At 44.9% G+C, this 17,518-nt stretch overlaps 1 protein-coding gene across 1 annotated transcript; it reads right to left on the bottom strand.

The window, feature by feature from the left end:
* Positions 1–507: 507 nt before the first annotated feature.
* On the bottom strand, positions 508–16,818 carry LOC119444855 (prisilkin-39-like). The gene is made up of 4 exons (XM_049664773.1): positions 16,091–16,818; positions 2,467–2,506; positions 757–1,441; positions 508–524 (listed from the first exon to the last, which is right to left on the bottom strand). Coding segments are annotated over exons 1-4 (1,455 nt in total). The 3' UTR covers positions 508–522.
* Positions 16,819–17,518: the final 700 nt, after the last annotated feature.

The following is a 17,518-nucleotide window of genomic DNA, read 5'->3' as shown; positions in this document are numbered from 1 at the left end:
TACGACAAGTTTGAGGTTTTTCCATTTGTATAAGAAAGCAACCAAGTGTAATGAAGACTCAACACACTAATAAGGTAAGCCCACATAACTGCCTCTTGTCACCTGAATTGAGCTTCAGCTCATATCGAGAAACGCGAAAAGAAAGAAAGAGATGCGAGATTGTATTGCTGTGACGAACAACTTTATTTCACGGCGTCCATGGTCGAACAAGGGGCCGTATTGGAGGAGATGCCTATAACTTGTCTTCTTTTCGTTCTAGGCTATTACTCTTGTACAAGCAAACGAGACAGTGCAATGAAAGCTCAACGTACCGAAGCAGCGGTCAGTGCCTAAAACGCCGCATGGACATCTGACATGTGCTATAGCTCATACAGCGAAACACGCAAGCAAAGAAAGGGAGGCGAGATAATATTGTTGTGCAGCACAACTTTATTATTTCATTGCACCCATGGTCGACGATGGCGCAAGAATGCTGCAGATGCGCATAGCTTCTTTTCTTCAAATAACTTCCAGCTGAATGGTTTCTGCGAGAATAAAAAAGAAAGCAAGGTATCGTTAGTGAAATGGATTTTGGGCAGAACCGAACGCGCTATTGGCTATCAATACGATGAGAACAAGTATTCACTAAATTTCAGCGCCACCAAAGCATTTTTTTTTTTGCCTCGAGAAGACGCTGACATCACCAAAGTAATGGAATTATTATCAATGCATACATTACGTTTTTCTACCATCCGAAATAAAAAATTGTATACTCACACTTCTTCTTGCGCAGAAGGGCACCATAGTGGTAGGGAGAGCCAAGGCCGTAGCCGTAGTTCAGGCCATAGCCGAGGAGTCCGTGACCGTAACCGTAGTGGCCAACACCGTAGCCGAGGGTGCCAACACCGTAGTTGTACACTGGAGAGGCGTGGTAGCCGGCAACAACTGGGGCAGCATGAGCGACAGTGGCTACAGCTGGGGCGTGGTGGACGGCGGTGGCGTAGGAGGCGACGGCTGGGGCAGCAGCGTAAGCGGCCACTGGAGCGTGAGCAACGGTGGCGACAGCTGGGGCGTGGTAGGTGGTAGCAACCTTGGTCACGGCTGGAGCAGCAGCGTAGGTGGCGATAGCTGGGGCAGCGGCATAAGTGGCAACAGCCGGGGCGGCGTGGTAGGCGGCCACCCTGGTCACGGCTGGAGCAGCGGCAACAACAGGAGCAGCAGCGTAAGCGGCGACTGGGGCGTGGGCAACGGTAGTGACAGCTGGGGCAGCGTGGGCGACGGTGTGCACAGCTGGAGCATAGCCGGCGTAGCCGAGACCGTAGCCGTATCCAAGACCACCGTAGGCATGGCCGAGACCGTAGCCGTATCCAAGACCGCCGTAGCCCAGACCGTAGCCCAGGCCGTAGCCGGTGTAGCCAGCGAAAGCGCTGGTGGCAAGAGCCAAAAGGACGCAGGCACGGATCTGCAGCGTTACGGGTATACCTGATCATACGGTGCTCTTTCGTGGGGTTGCTATCATTGTGTAGAAACGGCAATGTAGCTTGCTCTTCTTGACATTATTGAAAGAGGGGGACCGCAAGGGCTCTTCCTTTTGATGCCTAGTGTTACTTTTCTGTGCCGCGTTACCACAACATTGCATCAAGTTATACAACTCTAATCCGAGCAGACAGCATAGTACTCATTGATCCTTTGGGGCAAAAGTTCTTTCCAGCGCATCTTAGCTAGGTACAACGGAAAATTTGCTCAATGCGTTCAAATCTCATTTTGAAGGAGTTTAAATCACGTGTTTTCCCGAGTTTCCTACAATTTGCTGTACGCTATTAAATAACAAACAAGTCGCGTTGACTAGTAGTGATGTTTTTACATCATTAGTTAACAAGTGATGTTCACTACTGAAAGGAAAATCCACCACCATACTTGTGCATATTCGGCTATGTGCATGTTCACATAGTTCTTCGAGCATCCTGCAGCCTGTTGAACAGCCAAAAATAAGCAAACGTATCTGGTTAACTTGCAGAGATGTTTCAGGACTTGTTGCTGGGCTAGTTGGTTCATCTTGTTCCGTAGTGTCAAGACGCAAATAAGGACGAAAAACAAAAAAGATCGATGCAAACTTTCAGTTATGTGGGCAAATGTACTTGCGTATAAGGCCACCTTCCCCTATAAGTTTGACCCCTGTCTGCTTTCAATAAACTAGTTGCAAGTGACGCTGTTTCCAGTCCGGATCCTTTTCTTTTTTTTAGTCCTTATTCGCGTCTTAACACTACGGACTGCAGAGATGTTTTTACATTATAACTAACTACCAAGTGATGTGGATAATTCAAAAATAAATTAGCCATGCACCCTGCTTATGTCTTAATGGTTTTGAATTAGTATGTTCCACATGACAACAACTATATCCGCCGCACTTCTGTATACAGAAGTACCTAGGTAATGATCGCATACTTTCTTCGGCTATGGAGGGATTGGGAGGACCGGCTTGCTTACCATGGTGACTTTAGAGCTGCTGTTGAGCCAACTGCTGAATCTGTGCCGTTCGCGTGCCCTTTTATACAAAAATTATTCCTTCGCGGTACACGTTAAGAGGAAACTAAACAACGAAATCTAGGGGAAAAAACAAGAAAATGGAGCCTGGAGTCACTTTGTTATTCCGAACGCCTCCGTAAAGAGTAAAACCGGAGTTGACATTGACTGTGTACGTTGGCCGAACTGTAATGAATCAGGGCGCATTAACATTGGCGAGGACGCTAATAGGAGAATTCAGAGAATTTAAAAAAATTGAAAAAACTAAAACTTCGAGCACGGCTCCAGTGCTGGGCAGTCCTACAGTGAAGGCTCAGCATTCACCATAGAGGGAAATTCGTGGGGATGTGTAAGCCGGCCTCGTGCGGCATTGGTAAGAGTTCAAGTGAAGACAAGAAAATCGTAAACGCCCAATCGCACATGTTGGAATCTATGGTATGCGAAGCGGATAAATAAATATTTTAAAACGAAATTCGATGCCTTGAATTATTTTCATATTCATCCAAAGACAGGTTACATGTCAGACAACCTTTATGTAAATGCCCTGCGTGGTTCGCTGGATGGTTATTCGAAGCAAATTATTCAGAAATATTCGCGATCGTACTTTGTATTGCGTTCTGATGCATAGGATGCGGGAGGGGGGGGGGTGGGGGGGGGTCGCTTGTGATTAATGTTGCGTGCGACTTTTCTAGTCAGAAAACATGGTTGAGTCCTTGAAACCGATGGAAAGTCAAGGCACTTTTTGTAAAAAAAACACGCAGATAAATATTAGTGCACCTAAACGCGAAATAATGTTTCTTTTGTTTTTTCAAAACAAAGTGCATCGGTGTCGGCTCTCACATTATTACCGAGGCTCTGTCGTTAGATAAGGGGAGCGTGGGTTTGTCTAGCTTTAGGAAATAGCCTCAACATTATTTTAGAGGGATTGCAGGTTTCCGACGTATTTCACATCCTCACGGCAGTCGATGCTCATCCGGCATTTCGGAAACCTTAATCAGTGACTCGGCCGGGTGTCATGCGTTCCTAATTTTGGGAGGCAACTTGTTGATTCCGCCTTTTTAGTGAGCCCTCATGGTGCTCCTGTGTCCCACTTATTTGACAGGCAATGATTTAACGAGATAATGCCCAATGTATCATATATGATACGTGGGTATGATTATTCAAATTTGTATTTGAAGCAAAGGAAACATAATGCACAGCGTATAGTAGCGTTTAGGATACGCTTTAAGGTTTTCCGTTGTTAATGGTTCAGCAACCTAATTACAAAATAATATTTACTGTACTATTTGTGTTATAATTCCAATATTCCGTTGTACTTGTAAAGATTATCAGAATTACAGGTAATAAGTTATAAGTTTCATTTGTGTGGAACAGAGTTTATGAATAACAGGATTGCGGTGAGTGCACGTTACGCAAAGTAACTCACCGTGAATGATAATGGAAAGCCCTGAGATCATCATTCGAAATTCATGTGAACAGGTATCTTTTGGAGGATGTGTCGACATTCGAAACTCTCTTTTTTATACGAATCGAATACTCTTTGCTAAGAATACTTGTAGCTGGGCATGCTGATCCATATTCAGTAAACATAGAGGAGAAATATAGGGAGTGAAGTGAACTTTCTAGATATTTGTCTTTAAACAGGTGTCGATTTCAGTGGTTGAATTTGCGTGTGAGTAAAGATTCATTTATATAAGCGTCCATCACCAAATAAATCTTCTTCACAGTGCAGCGCTTATCCCACCCTCTTTCTTTGTCCGTGTTCCAGAGGCGGTATTGTGTAAGAGTCTACCTAGTGGACTGTCCATTTCAGCGGCCGCTGATTCGCTGCTGCTTGATGTGCAGGAAGGTGCCAGCCAGTCTCCTTCCTGCCCGTCAAGCAGCAGCGAATCAACGGTCGCCGAAATGGAAAGTCCACTAGGTATACTTTTACAGAATACCGCCCCAGGTTGCGCTGCTTTATATTTACTCGTTGCTGCTCGATTTGTACTCTATTCGTGAACACCATTCTATTTGAAGTTCTGCATTATTCGATTTTATTCAAGTACAAGGAATAGCAACCTCCATTGTAGTCTTTATGGAGACAGGCCGATGCAAAAAAGACCCGTCGTTGGACGGGGGCTCTAGTGCCTCCGTGACCACCCAGGGCCGCAAACTTCGGCTTCATAATTTTCAGCCTTGCAGTGAGAATGTTTCGCTCTTAGCCTATTGATGAAGTGGCAGCCTTAATTTGCAGATAGCAATTGATTACCTGGTCACTCCCAGCATCCTTGTATCCTTTTGCGCTTATGTGGAACACATATTTGCGCTTATGCGAACGCAAATTTTTACGTGGATCATATGGCATATGTTATTTTTGTGTATGCTATCATTGTAGACGGGGGGGGGGGGGGGGTGTACCAGATAATTCAAAGTTGTTCTTTATCTCGAAGGTCCTTAGTTGCCCGCATGTCCACTGGCGGATGTCATTATACCTGCGTGGATTACGGTTTGTAAATATTGTTTTTTAAGGGCCTTCCGGAAATATTATAGCTTACGTTGTTTAGCAATTAGAAATATCCGGTATTCCATATTTTAATAAAGGGCCGTTTTTTTCTCTAATATCGTATTTAAGTCGGTTCATAATTTCTATTATTTCGACACACTTAATATTATTTGCCGTTTGCACAAAGTGCGTCTTGATGTTTATTTGTCACTGCTCGGTCACTCTTGAATAGAGCCAAGAAATTTCACGAAAAGGGCGCTGAGTGCCTGTTGACTTGCAGTACCGTGATGATGGCTAAACGTGCCATATGCAGGCGAAGTTTCGGCGTTTGTACCAAGTAGGATAATATACTTAAAGCTTCTTTTTGTGCAAAAATTCGTGATGCTCTTTTTACTATAGGCCGAAATTACGCAGGGCAGGGAACAGCGCACACTGCTATCTGCCAAATTCTCAAGAGGGTGTCTTTAGGTAAATTATGCGTGTTTCCCGAATGTAATTATATCTGCTATGTACACTAGAAAATTGTTCTTTATAGGCTTCTGTTTGCAGCCATAGATTGTGACTATGGTCAAGAAAGAAATAACAAAATTTTATATGTTCTAAAACACGTGTTGGAGATTGTATTGTTCCTTATTTGCCTAAAAGATAAAAGCACAAACTTAGTATTGCTTTATTAGGTACTTGAATAACAAGTAAAGCTTTGCCTAGGACATTCAACTATAACAACGAGTTTTCAGAGCACATTCATTTTTGTCACTACAATGGTGGCCATGTAGTGGGTCACTACTGCCGCCGAATGAGTTCTCAATAGCGAACATTAAAATAATCTACCGACGCAGTCGCTCCTTTCGTAAGTTAGCAATATATAGACAGGATACGGTGATGATATTTCACCTAATTCAACATTACTGTTGATTGTTCTTCAAAGTACCCGTGCTCTTGTACTGATTAGCGGCCATGCTTCCTTGTGTGTCTGACATGAGACTTGTAATAATTGAACATTTATTTATCTATAAATGTTCCCGCCAAGCAACTGCATCCCCACTTTGACTTAAAGCGGTTGACGGAGTCCATCTGTGGGTTCCTTGGTATAACTGGCATCTTTGGTGGTATGGGGTAAATATTCTGCTTTATGAAGTCATCATGCTTTGGGTGTGCGGAGTGACTACATGAAAGCAGGGCGGCAAAAGAGAAGAAAAGCGCCGGCATAGTGATCTACCCAAAGATATATATATATATATATATATATATATATATATACCAATGCACTATTTACATACATTGTGCGACTTTCCATGTAATACGGTGAGCCATCCTTCAACTTATATTTCAAAGATAAGGAGAGGTCTTTGAAATATAAGGAATTCATCTACAGCCTTTCTTTATGCATATCCGTATCTCAAAGCTCAACACCCTGTGTCTCGTGCCATTGCGGAATATGGGCCCAGTGCCGCGCACTGGATGTTGGAAGGCTGTGCTGGCGTGGCTTACTGGAATGCGCTGGGTACTGGTGCGAAAAGCAGCTCCAGAGCCAGAAGAACTGGGTGCCTGGCTACCGTGTACATTTTGTTCAATAAAGACAGCATCAGAGAACATTTTAATGCATGAAAAATGCTAACAAAAATTCACCGCCGCTAGTACTGGATCCTCTGACCTAGAGATCAGAAGCCCAGTACTTCATTCTTCGTTATTGCTTGAAAATTTCCACATCCACACATACATAAATGTCATCCTATAACGACACATGATCTACAGCACTTGCTTCAGTGAGGCCAATGTGTTTTCATCAGCTTCATATCTATAGGCTTCCCGCCGTTCATGCCAGTTAGACGTTTGACCTGGTTTGACATCCACCAGCATGCCAGAGTGCCGGCACCGGTCAAGAACGTGCTACCATGCCGGCTTCGGCCTTTCTCTGGCCATAACGTAATCACACCTCGCCTTCCAAATAGCTTGAAGACCCAGAGCAACAAGACTTCATAGCATCGACTATTACGGCTGGTGCCGCCAAACAGCGTTTTAGTGATAATCCAGTCTAGTTAGATTTCAATATTTAGCACGTGGCGGAGCCGCGCCCAAAGAAGGTAAGCCCTAGAACAATAAACACATGGCGCAGAGCTTCGGCCATCGGACATATAGGCACAGTTTACAGACGAAGGAACAAGAAATTATTTGACATTCCTCCCGAGTCTTAACCGATGGAACCTCTATGTGAAAAAAAAGTATTTTCGTGGCTATGGACTCTGGCAGCTTTTGCACACGGATAAGCAGAGAAGAACGTCTCACTTCCTAATAAATTGAGCGATATAACAGAACAAGACACATTACATCCACACAGTCCCAATAAATACGTTTTTGCGTCACTGAAGATAGCTATTCTGCAGAAAAGCACTAATGAAAGAACTGCAGTGGCGCTGCTATCTCAGTCTAAAACATCAAACCGTTTCTTTTCCTGTTTACGGACGCATCCAGACACTTTGACAAGGCAGCGCCGCCTAGACGCACTAAAGATTACGAAATTATTGCAGTCTTCCGATCTGTATAGAATAAGAAGGTCTAAACTTTAATTTTAATAGGAAGATCATGATCAGAACCTCTCCTTTTGCGTGACTGAGAAACAGATTGCTACAACGCATTCTTTCAAATCTAGAGTAAGGGAAAGTTACCATCTCTCTCACAAAACTTCATCTAGGTCTTCATTTGGTAATCTTTGAGCGAAGCTATTTATCGCCAAAGTCACACGCACTCAAAATTGATTAACCTACTCTGACTACAAGGTTTCTCTGGAGACACAAGTGCAACGGGACTTACATGGCGACAACCCTTCGCCTTGATACAAAATTAAGAAAATATCGACCGTTGATTGCTCTCGCGGCCAACAGATTCGTTTATTATGTATCTCAGGCGATATTGGACTAACTAGCTGATGTGGCGCGTACTTTGAATGAACTCACACTGATGCCATTTGCTGTATCCAATGCCAAAATAGAAATAATGAATTGTCGCGCAAGTTATCAAAGACCACGTGGTTCTATGAGCTGACAAAATCGACTCTTTTGTACAAGAGATACTCTTTATTACGCTTCCAACGAAACCTTAAAGTAGGACGGGCTTCAGACATACTTTTGCATTGTCTACGACTCGAACTGACGTACACACCCATGTTTCTGTCGTTACATATAACACCCCCTCAGGCGGCGTACGTTGTGGCACCTTAAAAATTTGTGTGCAACACATTCCCATAGAATGTCCACAATTTGATCACCATCAGGAGACACTTCGTTATCGCCTTGACACCTTAGATAGGCGTCCCTTGTTTGTAAAGTAAATATTGGGTCCCTCATCCTCTCCTTATTAACAAAGAAAGGTTTTGAAAGCTTTGTTATTCTGTTGTGCGCAGTTACATATTTATTTCCACGTAAATAGTACTATTTGAGTAAAGTAATTTTTGTCTCACGATAACATCATGATGACCTTGTCGTACTATTGGTATGTTGTGCGCAATGGTGTGGTGGTCTTGTTTCCTCTCGTTTTTATTACAACTTTTCCGCTTTAGTTACTTCTAATGCGCGTTGCGTTGAGCTGATGTAATTTGACGCGATGAAGAATGCTTGTGCTCGTACTTTCATAATCACTCCAAGTGATTGCGAAAAGATTTTGATTATTTGTCTTTATTGCGATAGCAATTACATGGAAACTTCAACCGGATTTCTGCCGTTGGCGTCGCCGTGAGGTTCCGCATAAAATCCAAGGGCGATCAAATCGTCGCCGCGCGCCGTATGCGCGAGTGAAAGCGCGCGGGGGACTCGTGCTATCACGGAGAGCGAACGCTTGGCGGAAAGCAAACGCGACTGTCGTCGCGCGAAAGGCCGGGGGGGGGGGGTATGGGAGGGAGGGAGGCGGGGCGACGCTGTTCTGCGCCACCAAATGCGTATCTTGCAACCGGGCGCGAGGGAAACTGGCTACTCAATTTCCCACGCAAAAGCAAGAAAGCGGGAATGGAGCGCGGGAGGGAGGGAGGGGGGGGGGAGGCAGCTTCTACTCTGCCAACAACCGCACTTGTACTTTGCCCTGCTGTGGCGGTCGCCCGCACCGTCTCTTATCTCCACACGGCTCTGACCTTTGTATGCGATGTGCATTCGCCGCTTAGTTTCCGTTGAAGCGATAGACCGCACCAACCTTCGCTAGCTCCGGCGGCGGCGCTTCCTGCCAGCGTTTTGACAGTGGTCGTCTGCGGTCATTGAGTGGGATCTATTCATGTTTGCTTGTGCGCGCTGACACCACGCTTGTTAATTCAGTTAGTAAGCGAACGTGTCCAAGTTTATGCAGCCGATAAAACTACTATCCCTACTGCGAATAGCTCTCTAATAATTTGCTATCGCAATTGATGCTTCGCCTTTCGGGCGAAACTGCTACATATTTTAATATTTATACGGTTCTCACGTGTAGTGCTATGTAGATATGTTTACAATTTTAAGATAGCGGCCTCTTCAGCAGCAAAAGTTCACATATTGTCGTATTCAATAAACTCATCATCATCACCACAATCAGCCTATATTTATGTGCACTGCAGGAAGAAGGATTCTCTCTGTGATCTCCAATTACGCCTGTCTTGCGCTAGTTGATTCCAGCTTGCGCCTGCAAATTTCCTAACTTTATCACCCCACCTAGTTTTCTGCCGACCGCGACTGCGCTTCCCTTCTCTTGGTATACATTTTGTAACTCTAATGGTCCACCGGTTATCCATCCTACGCATTACATGGCCTGTCCAGCTCTATTTTTCCTCTTAATGTCAACTAGAATGTCGGCTATCCTCGTTTGCTCTCTGATCCACGCCGCTCTCTTTCTGTCTCTTAACCTTAGGCCTAAAATTTTTCGTTCCATCGCTCTTTATGCCGTTTGTAAGTTGTTCTCGAGCTTCTTCGTTAACCTCCAAGTTCCTTCCCTATATGTTAGCACCGGCAGAATGCAATGGTCGTACACTTTTGTTTTCAGCATCAGTGGTAAGTCCCAGTTAGCATATGGTAATGCGTGCCATATACACTCTAACCCAATTTTATTCTTGTGTAAATACCTCTCTCATGATCAGGGTTCCCTGTGAGTGATTGACCTAGATAAACGTGCTCCTTTACAGACTCTAGAGGGTGACTGGCGGTCCTGAATTCTTGTTCCCTTGCCATACAATTGAACTTTATGTTCGTCTACTGCATATTAATCTTCAACCCCACTCTTTCACTTTCTCGGTTAAGGTCCTCAATCATTAGCTGTAATTCGTCCCCATTGTTGCTGAATAGGACAATGTCATCTCCAAACCGAAGGTTACAGAGATATTCGTCGTTGATCCTCACTTCTAAGCCTTCCAAGTCTAAGAGCTTGAATACTTCTTCTAAGCATGCAGTGAATAGCATTGGAGATATTGTGTCTCCTTGCCTGACCCCTTTCTTGATAGGTATCTCTACTTTTCTTGTGGAGAACCAAGGTTGCTGTGCAATCCTTGTAGATATTTGCCAAGCTATTCACGTACGCCTCCTGTACTCCTTGATTTCGCAGTGCCTCTATGACTGCTGGTAACTCACTGAATCAAATGCTTTTTTATAGTCTATGAAAGCCACATAGAGAGGCTGATTTTACTGTGCAGATTTCTCTATTACGTCATTGAGGACATTGATATTATCCATCGTAGAATATCCTTTCTGAAGCCAGCCTGTTCTTTTGGTTAGCTGAAGTCAAGTGTTGCCCTGATTCTATTCAAAATTATCTTGGTGAATAATTAATACAATACTGAAAGCAAGCTAATGGCTCTATGGTATGGCACAGATAAGATGGCAGTCATTCCGTATTTCTTATTGCCGTTATTTCTTGTGAACGTACAAAGTTCAACTTGCTAAATATATCCAACATTTTAGCTTGAACAAACGGAAAACTCTAGCACACATTTCCTTGAGCATACTACAACCTCCTGTGTGCTTCAAATTGAAAAACGTAATGCTTAAAATATACTGAAATGTTCTTACTTCATATTTACTTACCAGGTGATGCAGACTAGCCCGGGATAAATGATGGACGATGATGGAGCGAGTTAGACGGCATCACCACAAGGAGTATATACCTAGCCGTCCAAGCTGTTAGATAACCAAGTTCACGGGATCCGCGTAATAGGCTAGATAGATAAATAGATAGATTGATAGGCAGGCTCAAAGCGCCTGAACTAGGCAAAGAATGATCATGGTACTAAAATTAATCTATCCCTGATTCGCTTGATATAATGGATCTGAAGCTGCGAAAGCCTTGCAATTTTGGTGTGAACAGTTAATCATTCATTACTTTTGAATAATGTTTTTTGAGTGATGTGATTGTGGTCCCCTGATAGCGGGCAGCAACCTTGACACCAGCATATCTTCAAGCACAAGGCTTCACTGTATCAACCGAGAAATGTGCATTGATTGCGTTCGCACGAAAGCCTGACACCATACACAGTCTCTATTAATGGACACACTATCGCCTACGGAAATACGCATCGATTTTTAGGTGTTATAATCGACCGCAATCTTTCCTAGAGCTCTCATTGCACGTACCCGAAGAAAAACCTATTGTCGATTGCCCAGGTACTGAGATTCATGTGCGGGAATATATGGGGCACATCTGTACGCTCCATGCTTCAGTTGTACAGAGCTCGACTTCTAGGATATCTGCGCTACAGCCTTCCAGTGTTGTCCAATACGTGCCAGTCAAATGTTCGCTCATTGGAGAGCTTACAGGGCGATGCATTGCGCACTTGCTTAGGACATCTTGGCTGCGCGTCAACACCAGCAACAATCGTCCTCGCCAAAGATCATCCAATCCAAACATATGTTGCAGAAAATTGTCTGAGGGCGCATATCTGTCATCTTTCCCGCGTCCCGGATCTTTCCCGCGTCGCGTTCTTGCCTTCGCAGAGACCTCGTTCCGTGCTTTCTGAAGTTATCGTCACCAATCCAGATTGTCTTCCATCAGGATACACTCCAGCAGCAAGGCCTTCATTGCCCTTGTGGTGCTTGCAACAGCCTCCGGTGCGCCTAAGTATTCCGGGAGTAAAGAAGAAGGCCAATCATCCAAAAATAGCTCTGAAACAGTTGACGCTGCTATTAATGAATGAGATCTACGGGCACCGAATACACCTCTGTATCGATGGTTCGGTCCCATCTGCGAGCTCTTCAGGTGCCGTCGTCATTCCGGCTACGAAAACCACACTCAAGTTCAAACTTCACACGTGACAACGTCAACGATGGCAGAGCTTGCTGCCCTGCGTGCTGCTACACAATACCTCCTGCAAGGGACACCTAAGAAATGGGTCATCTTTTGCGATGCTAAGGTAGCACTTCAGAGTCTGCATTTGGCCCTTTATCAAAGAACTCATGAGCAGCTGGCATATGAGATGAAAGAAAACCACCATCAAGCTATCGCTAAAGGGCATAAAATTATATTTCACTAGGTACCTGGATATGCCAGCATTGCTGGTAATGACCTCGGAGGCGAAGCCGCCCGGTCTACTCATCTGGAAGGCCGACCACTCCCAATCCCCTTATCCAGCACCAACGCTGCAGCAAAGTTTCATATCGTGGCTAAAGCTATGAAACACAAATATTGGTCTTCTCTTAACCTCCCGAAGTGCCATCTTCACAAAATTTACTCATCCTTGAATCTACAAGTGCCATCAAACATTTCCCGCTCTGAGGCGACAGCATAGTGCCACCTCTGGCTCGTGGTGGCATTTACAAAGGCCTACTGATTCCACATTGGAATGGGGGATACGCCTATGTGTGACTCCTGTGGAACCAGAGAAACAATTGAACATACGTTATGTCTCTGTCCCCAATACGACGTCAAGCATGAAGCTCTCCGGGCAGCATTGAACCGTCTCGACTCTACACCATTTTTGAAAATGAAGATCCTTGGACCATGACCGTATGCATCGATGGTACAGAAAGCCACGAAAGTGTTGTGGCAATACTTCAAGTCGACATGTCTTGGCGAACGTGTGTGGAATTCGTGCGAAGCTTCAAATGTTCGCGAATATGTGCTCTCTATCCGCTTTCTCTCTCTTTTTATCCCTATACCTCCTTCCCCCAGTGCAGGGTAGCAAACCGCACGCGCGTCTGGTTAACCTCCTGTGCCTTTCCTCTCTTCTATTTCTTTCTCTCTCTCTTGTCTTACCATTGACACTTTGTGTGCTTTGGTCTGTTGTTCCGTTTAATTGCGATTAGAATTTTTGGCATACTTCAGCAGTTTTGTGCCTTCTATCTATCTATCTATCTATCTATCTATCTATCTATCTATCTATCTATCTATCTATCCATCTATCTATCCATCCATCCGCGTACACCAGCCCAGTGACCCAAGTTGTCTACCAGCTTGAGCGACAAGTTATGTGGTTCAACGTATGTGATGGCATCGTGGTCGTTCCATCGTCGTCATTTCGACATGATCTGACTCTCGTCATCAAGTCATTGTCTCGCTTTCTACGCTGATACAGAGGGCCAAGTTGCCTAATAGCTTGAGCCACTAAGTAAGTGCTCATAGTCGTGATGCTATTGTGGTCAATGCATCTTCCGCATTCCAGCTTTGTCATCTTACTCTCGTCATAGCGCCGTCGACACGCCATCGTCGTCCTACATTCAGCATTCGTTCGTTCTCACACCACTGTTCTGATGATGTCGTGCGGTCGTTCCGTCGTCGCCACTTCAGCTTGATCATCCGACTCTCGCCATGCCATCGTCATGACGCCATTGTCGTCATACAGGCATCGTTAAACAGTCACCGTTGTGTCATTCTCATCTTATACTCGTCGTTATCTCAGTGTGCTCAAACCCTTTTCATGCTATAGCGTCATTGTGTTGTCATGCAGTTGTCGTCACGCGTACGTTTTGACACTGTCGTCATGATTTTGTCAGGAATAAGCTTTGGTTGTAGTCAATAGCTTTGCTGGCTTTTTTTAATTTTTACGCCACCTCCTTTGCGCTACTAAAGCAAACATGCTTTCGTTCAAACTAGCGCAAATTCAGGATGTGGTCTCAGAGATAGCGTCAATTCAAGCTTTATTGCTTAAATTACGACCCTAAATTTGTAGTCTGTAGAAAAGAAAGAAACCAGCTCTTGGCATTTTACTCAGTTTGCTGCTTTTTATTAGAAGCAGGTGAGGGCATTCATGCTTCTGAATCATGGACACAAAGGGTTTGCGATAAACCCTACGTAGCACTCAGTGTTTCGCCGGATAAGGGCGGACAAAAAAGCCGGAAGCACGCTCATTGTGGCCCTGAAATAATTTTTGTACACCTGGACCAGTGTTGCACACTGTTTGTGGGTGCCAAACGTACACTCAACCATGTCATGTAACACAACCAGGTATCGCGTGACGTTTACAGCCGCGGTTACGTTGTGCTGAGAATGTGACTGTATTCATTAGCGACCGTAATCTTATATTTACATAAAATTTTGGTGTTGCGTTAGTTGGTTTTCCTATTTTCGCTCATCGAGGACACGGTCTTTCTTACTCTCCGTGTATCTTGGCGTGCTTGTTTGTAGTTTAGTAATAAAACTCAGTTTCAATCTTTCTCTTTGTAACATAAAGAGAGAATAGAGAGCTTAAAATGAAATGGTGATTCCGAGGAGCCTCTTAAAACACTTCGGCCGCGGAATAAACTGGCATGCCACAGTTCAGAAGTGCAAGCCTCTCTGCTGATGTGGCCGTAGTTACCGGCACAAACCCTCTTTCTAACCCTATCCTTACACACAACGCAAACATCGACAGTCTTCTAATGGGGTGCACTGACAGAACTAATTCCAAAGCATCGCGGATCTAGTGACCACCCGTTCTAGCTCTATAAGCTTCAACTGTTTCATGCCAAACGGGTAACCGTTATTGTCCTTCACTTCAGGTTTGTATTGGGTTCAGGTACGTTGCAACAGTACAGGTTCGGATTCCGGTTGGGTAGGGTTTTCAACTCAGGTTCGCGCCCGGTTAAATTGCCTGGGGCAGGGGATCGTCCGTGTAAATTTTATTTTCCAGAAATGCATTGTTATCACAAAACAATATGCGTTCACCAAATAAAAAGCATTGAACATTGAACAATTATTGCGAGAGAAATGCTTTATCGTTCCGTCACACCACTTTAATGCCTCGCATCCACGATTTAAGCCACGTTCACCACGTTGCAAGGTGCTGTTCAGCTTCCCACGCGATACAACTCATGCCTCTTTGTGTAGCGAAGTGCAACTGACAGTGTACCGGAGCACACCACCACCAGTTTCACTATATATATATATATATATATATATATATATATATATATATATATATATATATATATTCCGATATGTTCCGATATGTTCTAGGCCGTTGCTATTGTACAAGCAAACGACAAAGTGCAAGGAAAGTTCAACACACAGAAGCAGTGATCAGTGCCTAAAACGACTCGCCATGGTTGCTTAGTGGCTACGGTGTTGGGCTGCTGAGCACAAGGTCGCGGGATCGAATCCCGGCCACGGCGGCCGCATTTCGATGAGGACTAGATGCAAAAACACCCGTCTAGTTAGATTTAGGTGCATGTTGAATAACCCCAGTTGGTGCAAATTATTCCGGAGGCCCCTAAAATGCGTACCTCATAATCAGATCGTGGCTTTGGCACGTAAAAACCCATAGTTTAAAGTGCCTATAACGACGCATTGACACCTGGCATGCTCTACAGCTCATATAGCGAAACATGCAAGCAAAGAAAGGAGGCGAGATAATATTGTTACGCAGAACAACTTTATTATCCATTGCAACCATAGTCGAAGATGGCGCAAGAGTGCTGCAGGTGAGCATAGCTTCTTTGTCTCCAAATAACTTCCAGATGAATGGTTTCTGCAAGAATCAAAAAGAAAGAAATGTATTGTTAGTGAAATTGATTTTGGGCAAAACAGAACGCCTATCAATATTATAAGAACAGGTAGTTACTTAATTCCAGTGCCACCAAAACTATTTGTTTTGCCTTGACAAGCCGCTGACATTACTAAAGCAATGGAATTATTTTCAATGCATACATAACGTTCTTGTACCCTCCGAAATAAAAAAAACATGTATACTCACACTTCTTCTTGCGGAGAAGGGCACCATAGTGGTAGGGAGAGCCAAGGCCGTAGCCGTAGTTCAGGCCATAGCCGAGGAGACCGTGGCCGTAACCGTAGTGGCCAACACCATAGCCGAGGGTGCCAACACCGTAGTTGTACACTGGAGCGGCGTGGTAGCCGGCAACAACTGGGGCAGCATGAGCGACAGTGGCTACAGCTGGGGCGTGGTGGACGGCAGTGGCGTAGGTGGCGACGGCTGGAGCAGCAGCGTAAGCGGCGACTGGAGCGTGAGCCACGGTGGCGACAGCTGGGGCGTGGTAGGTGGTAGCAACCTTGGTCACGGCTGGAGCAGCAGCGTAGGTGGCGATAGCTGGGGCAGCGGCATAAGTGGCAACAGCCGGGGCGGCGTGGTAGGCGGCCACCCTGGTCACGGCTGGAGCAGCGGCAACAACAGGAGCAGCAGCGTAAGCGGCGACTGGGGCGTGGGCAACGGTAGCGACCGCTGGAGCAGCGTGGGCGACCGTGGTGACAGCTGGGGCAGCGTGGGCGACGGTGTGCACAGCTGGAGCATAGCCGGCGTAGCCAAGACCATAGCCATATCCAAGACCACCGTAGGCGTGGCCGAGACCATAGCCATATCCAAGACCGCCATAGCCCAGACCGTAGCCCAGGCCGTAGCCGGTGTAGCCAGCGAAAGCGCTGGTGGCAAGAGCCAAGAGGACGCAGGCACGGATCTGCATCATTGATGGTGGGGCTTGTCGTCAGAATGTTGTTTCCAAGGTGGAGATAAAGCAATGCAGCTGGAATTTCGGCACTCTTTAATTAATGCAATGAGAGAGTTCTCCCTGTCATGGCGATTGTGATTTTCTGTTGCCTTTTACCACAAGGCTTTCTTAAATTTCAGGGAATCAAACCCGAACAGATAAGATGTTAGGCATTGATCACGTCTCTTTGAAATTGTTTCTCGTGAACTTCATCAAGGTACAACAGTAAACTCCCTAGATCTCATCAAACTTTCAAGAAGTTTAAGCACTAAACACATATTTCCCACAACATACTACAACCTACCGTACGCTACAAAATAATAATAATAAAAAAATGTTGAGATGAAAATAAGTTCAGATGTTGTTACATTCTGATTAATCAACAAGTTCATGTTGTATATTCAAGGATAAGTCAGCCACCTTACTTTTGCACATGCGTTCATAAATTAGAATTTTCTGCATAAAAAAACTATATCGAGAGCTCTTTTTCATTGACGCAATGTACACATGCTTTCTTCGGCTACGGAGGAACGGGGAGCACAGGCTTGCTTACCATGGTGACTTTAGAGCTGCTGTTGAGCCAACTGCTAAAGGTGGGGATATTGTGTGCCCTTTTATACAAAAAATTCTTTCTTCACCGTATACTCCTAGCTAAAACTTAAACAGCATATTGTAGCAA

The sequence above is a fragment of the Dermacentor silvarum genome, chromosome 3, assembly GCF_013339745.2.
Source record: "Dermacentor silvarum isolate Dsil-2018 chromosome 3, BIME_Dsil_1.4, whole genome shotgun sequence".
In the NCBI taxonomy this organism is placed as follows: Eukaryota; Metazoa; Arthropoda; class Arachnida; order Ixodida; family Ixodidae; genus Dermacentor; species Dermacentor silvarum.
The sequence above is the reverse complement of the archived record's forward strand: the minus strand, read 5'-3'. Positions and strand labels throughout refer to the sequence as shown.

What these genes read in the sequence shown, in the direction of transcription:
- LOC119444855 (XM_049664773.1), bottom strand. Translation starts at nt 16,818, where the DNA reads ATGATGCAGATCCGTGCCTGCGTCCTCTTGGCTCTTGCCACCAGCGCT. An exon ending in CTCCGCAAGAAGAAGTGTGA is followed by an intron (nt 2,507 to 16,090) that starts GTATACATGTTT and finishes CGAACGGCACAG; the next exon opens with ATTCAGCAGTTGGCTCAACA. An exon ending in GCAGCTCTAAAGTCACCATG is followed by an intron (nt 1,442 to 2,466) that starts GTAAGCAAGCCG and finishes GTAACGCTGCAG; the next exon opens with ATCCGTGCCTGCGTCCTTTT.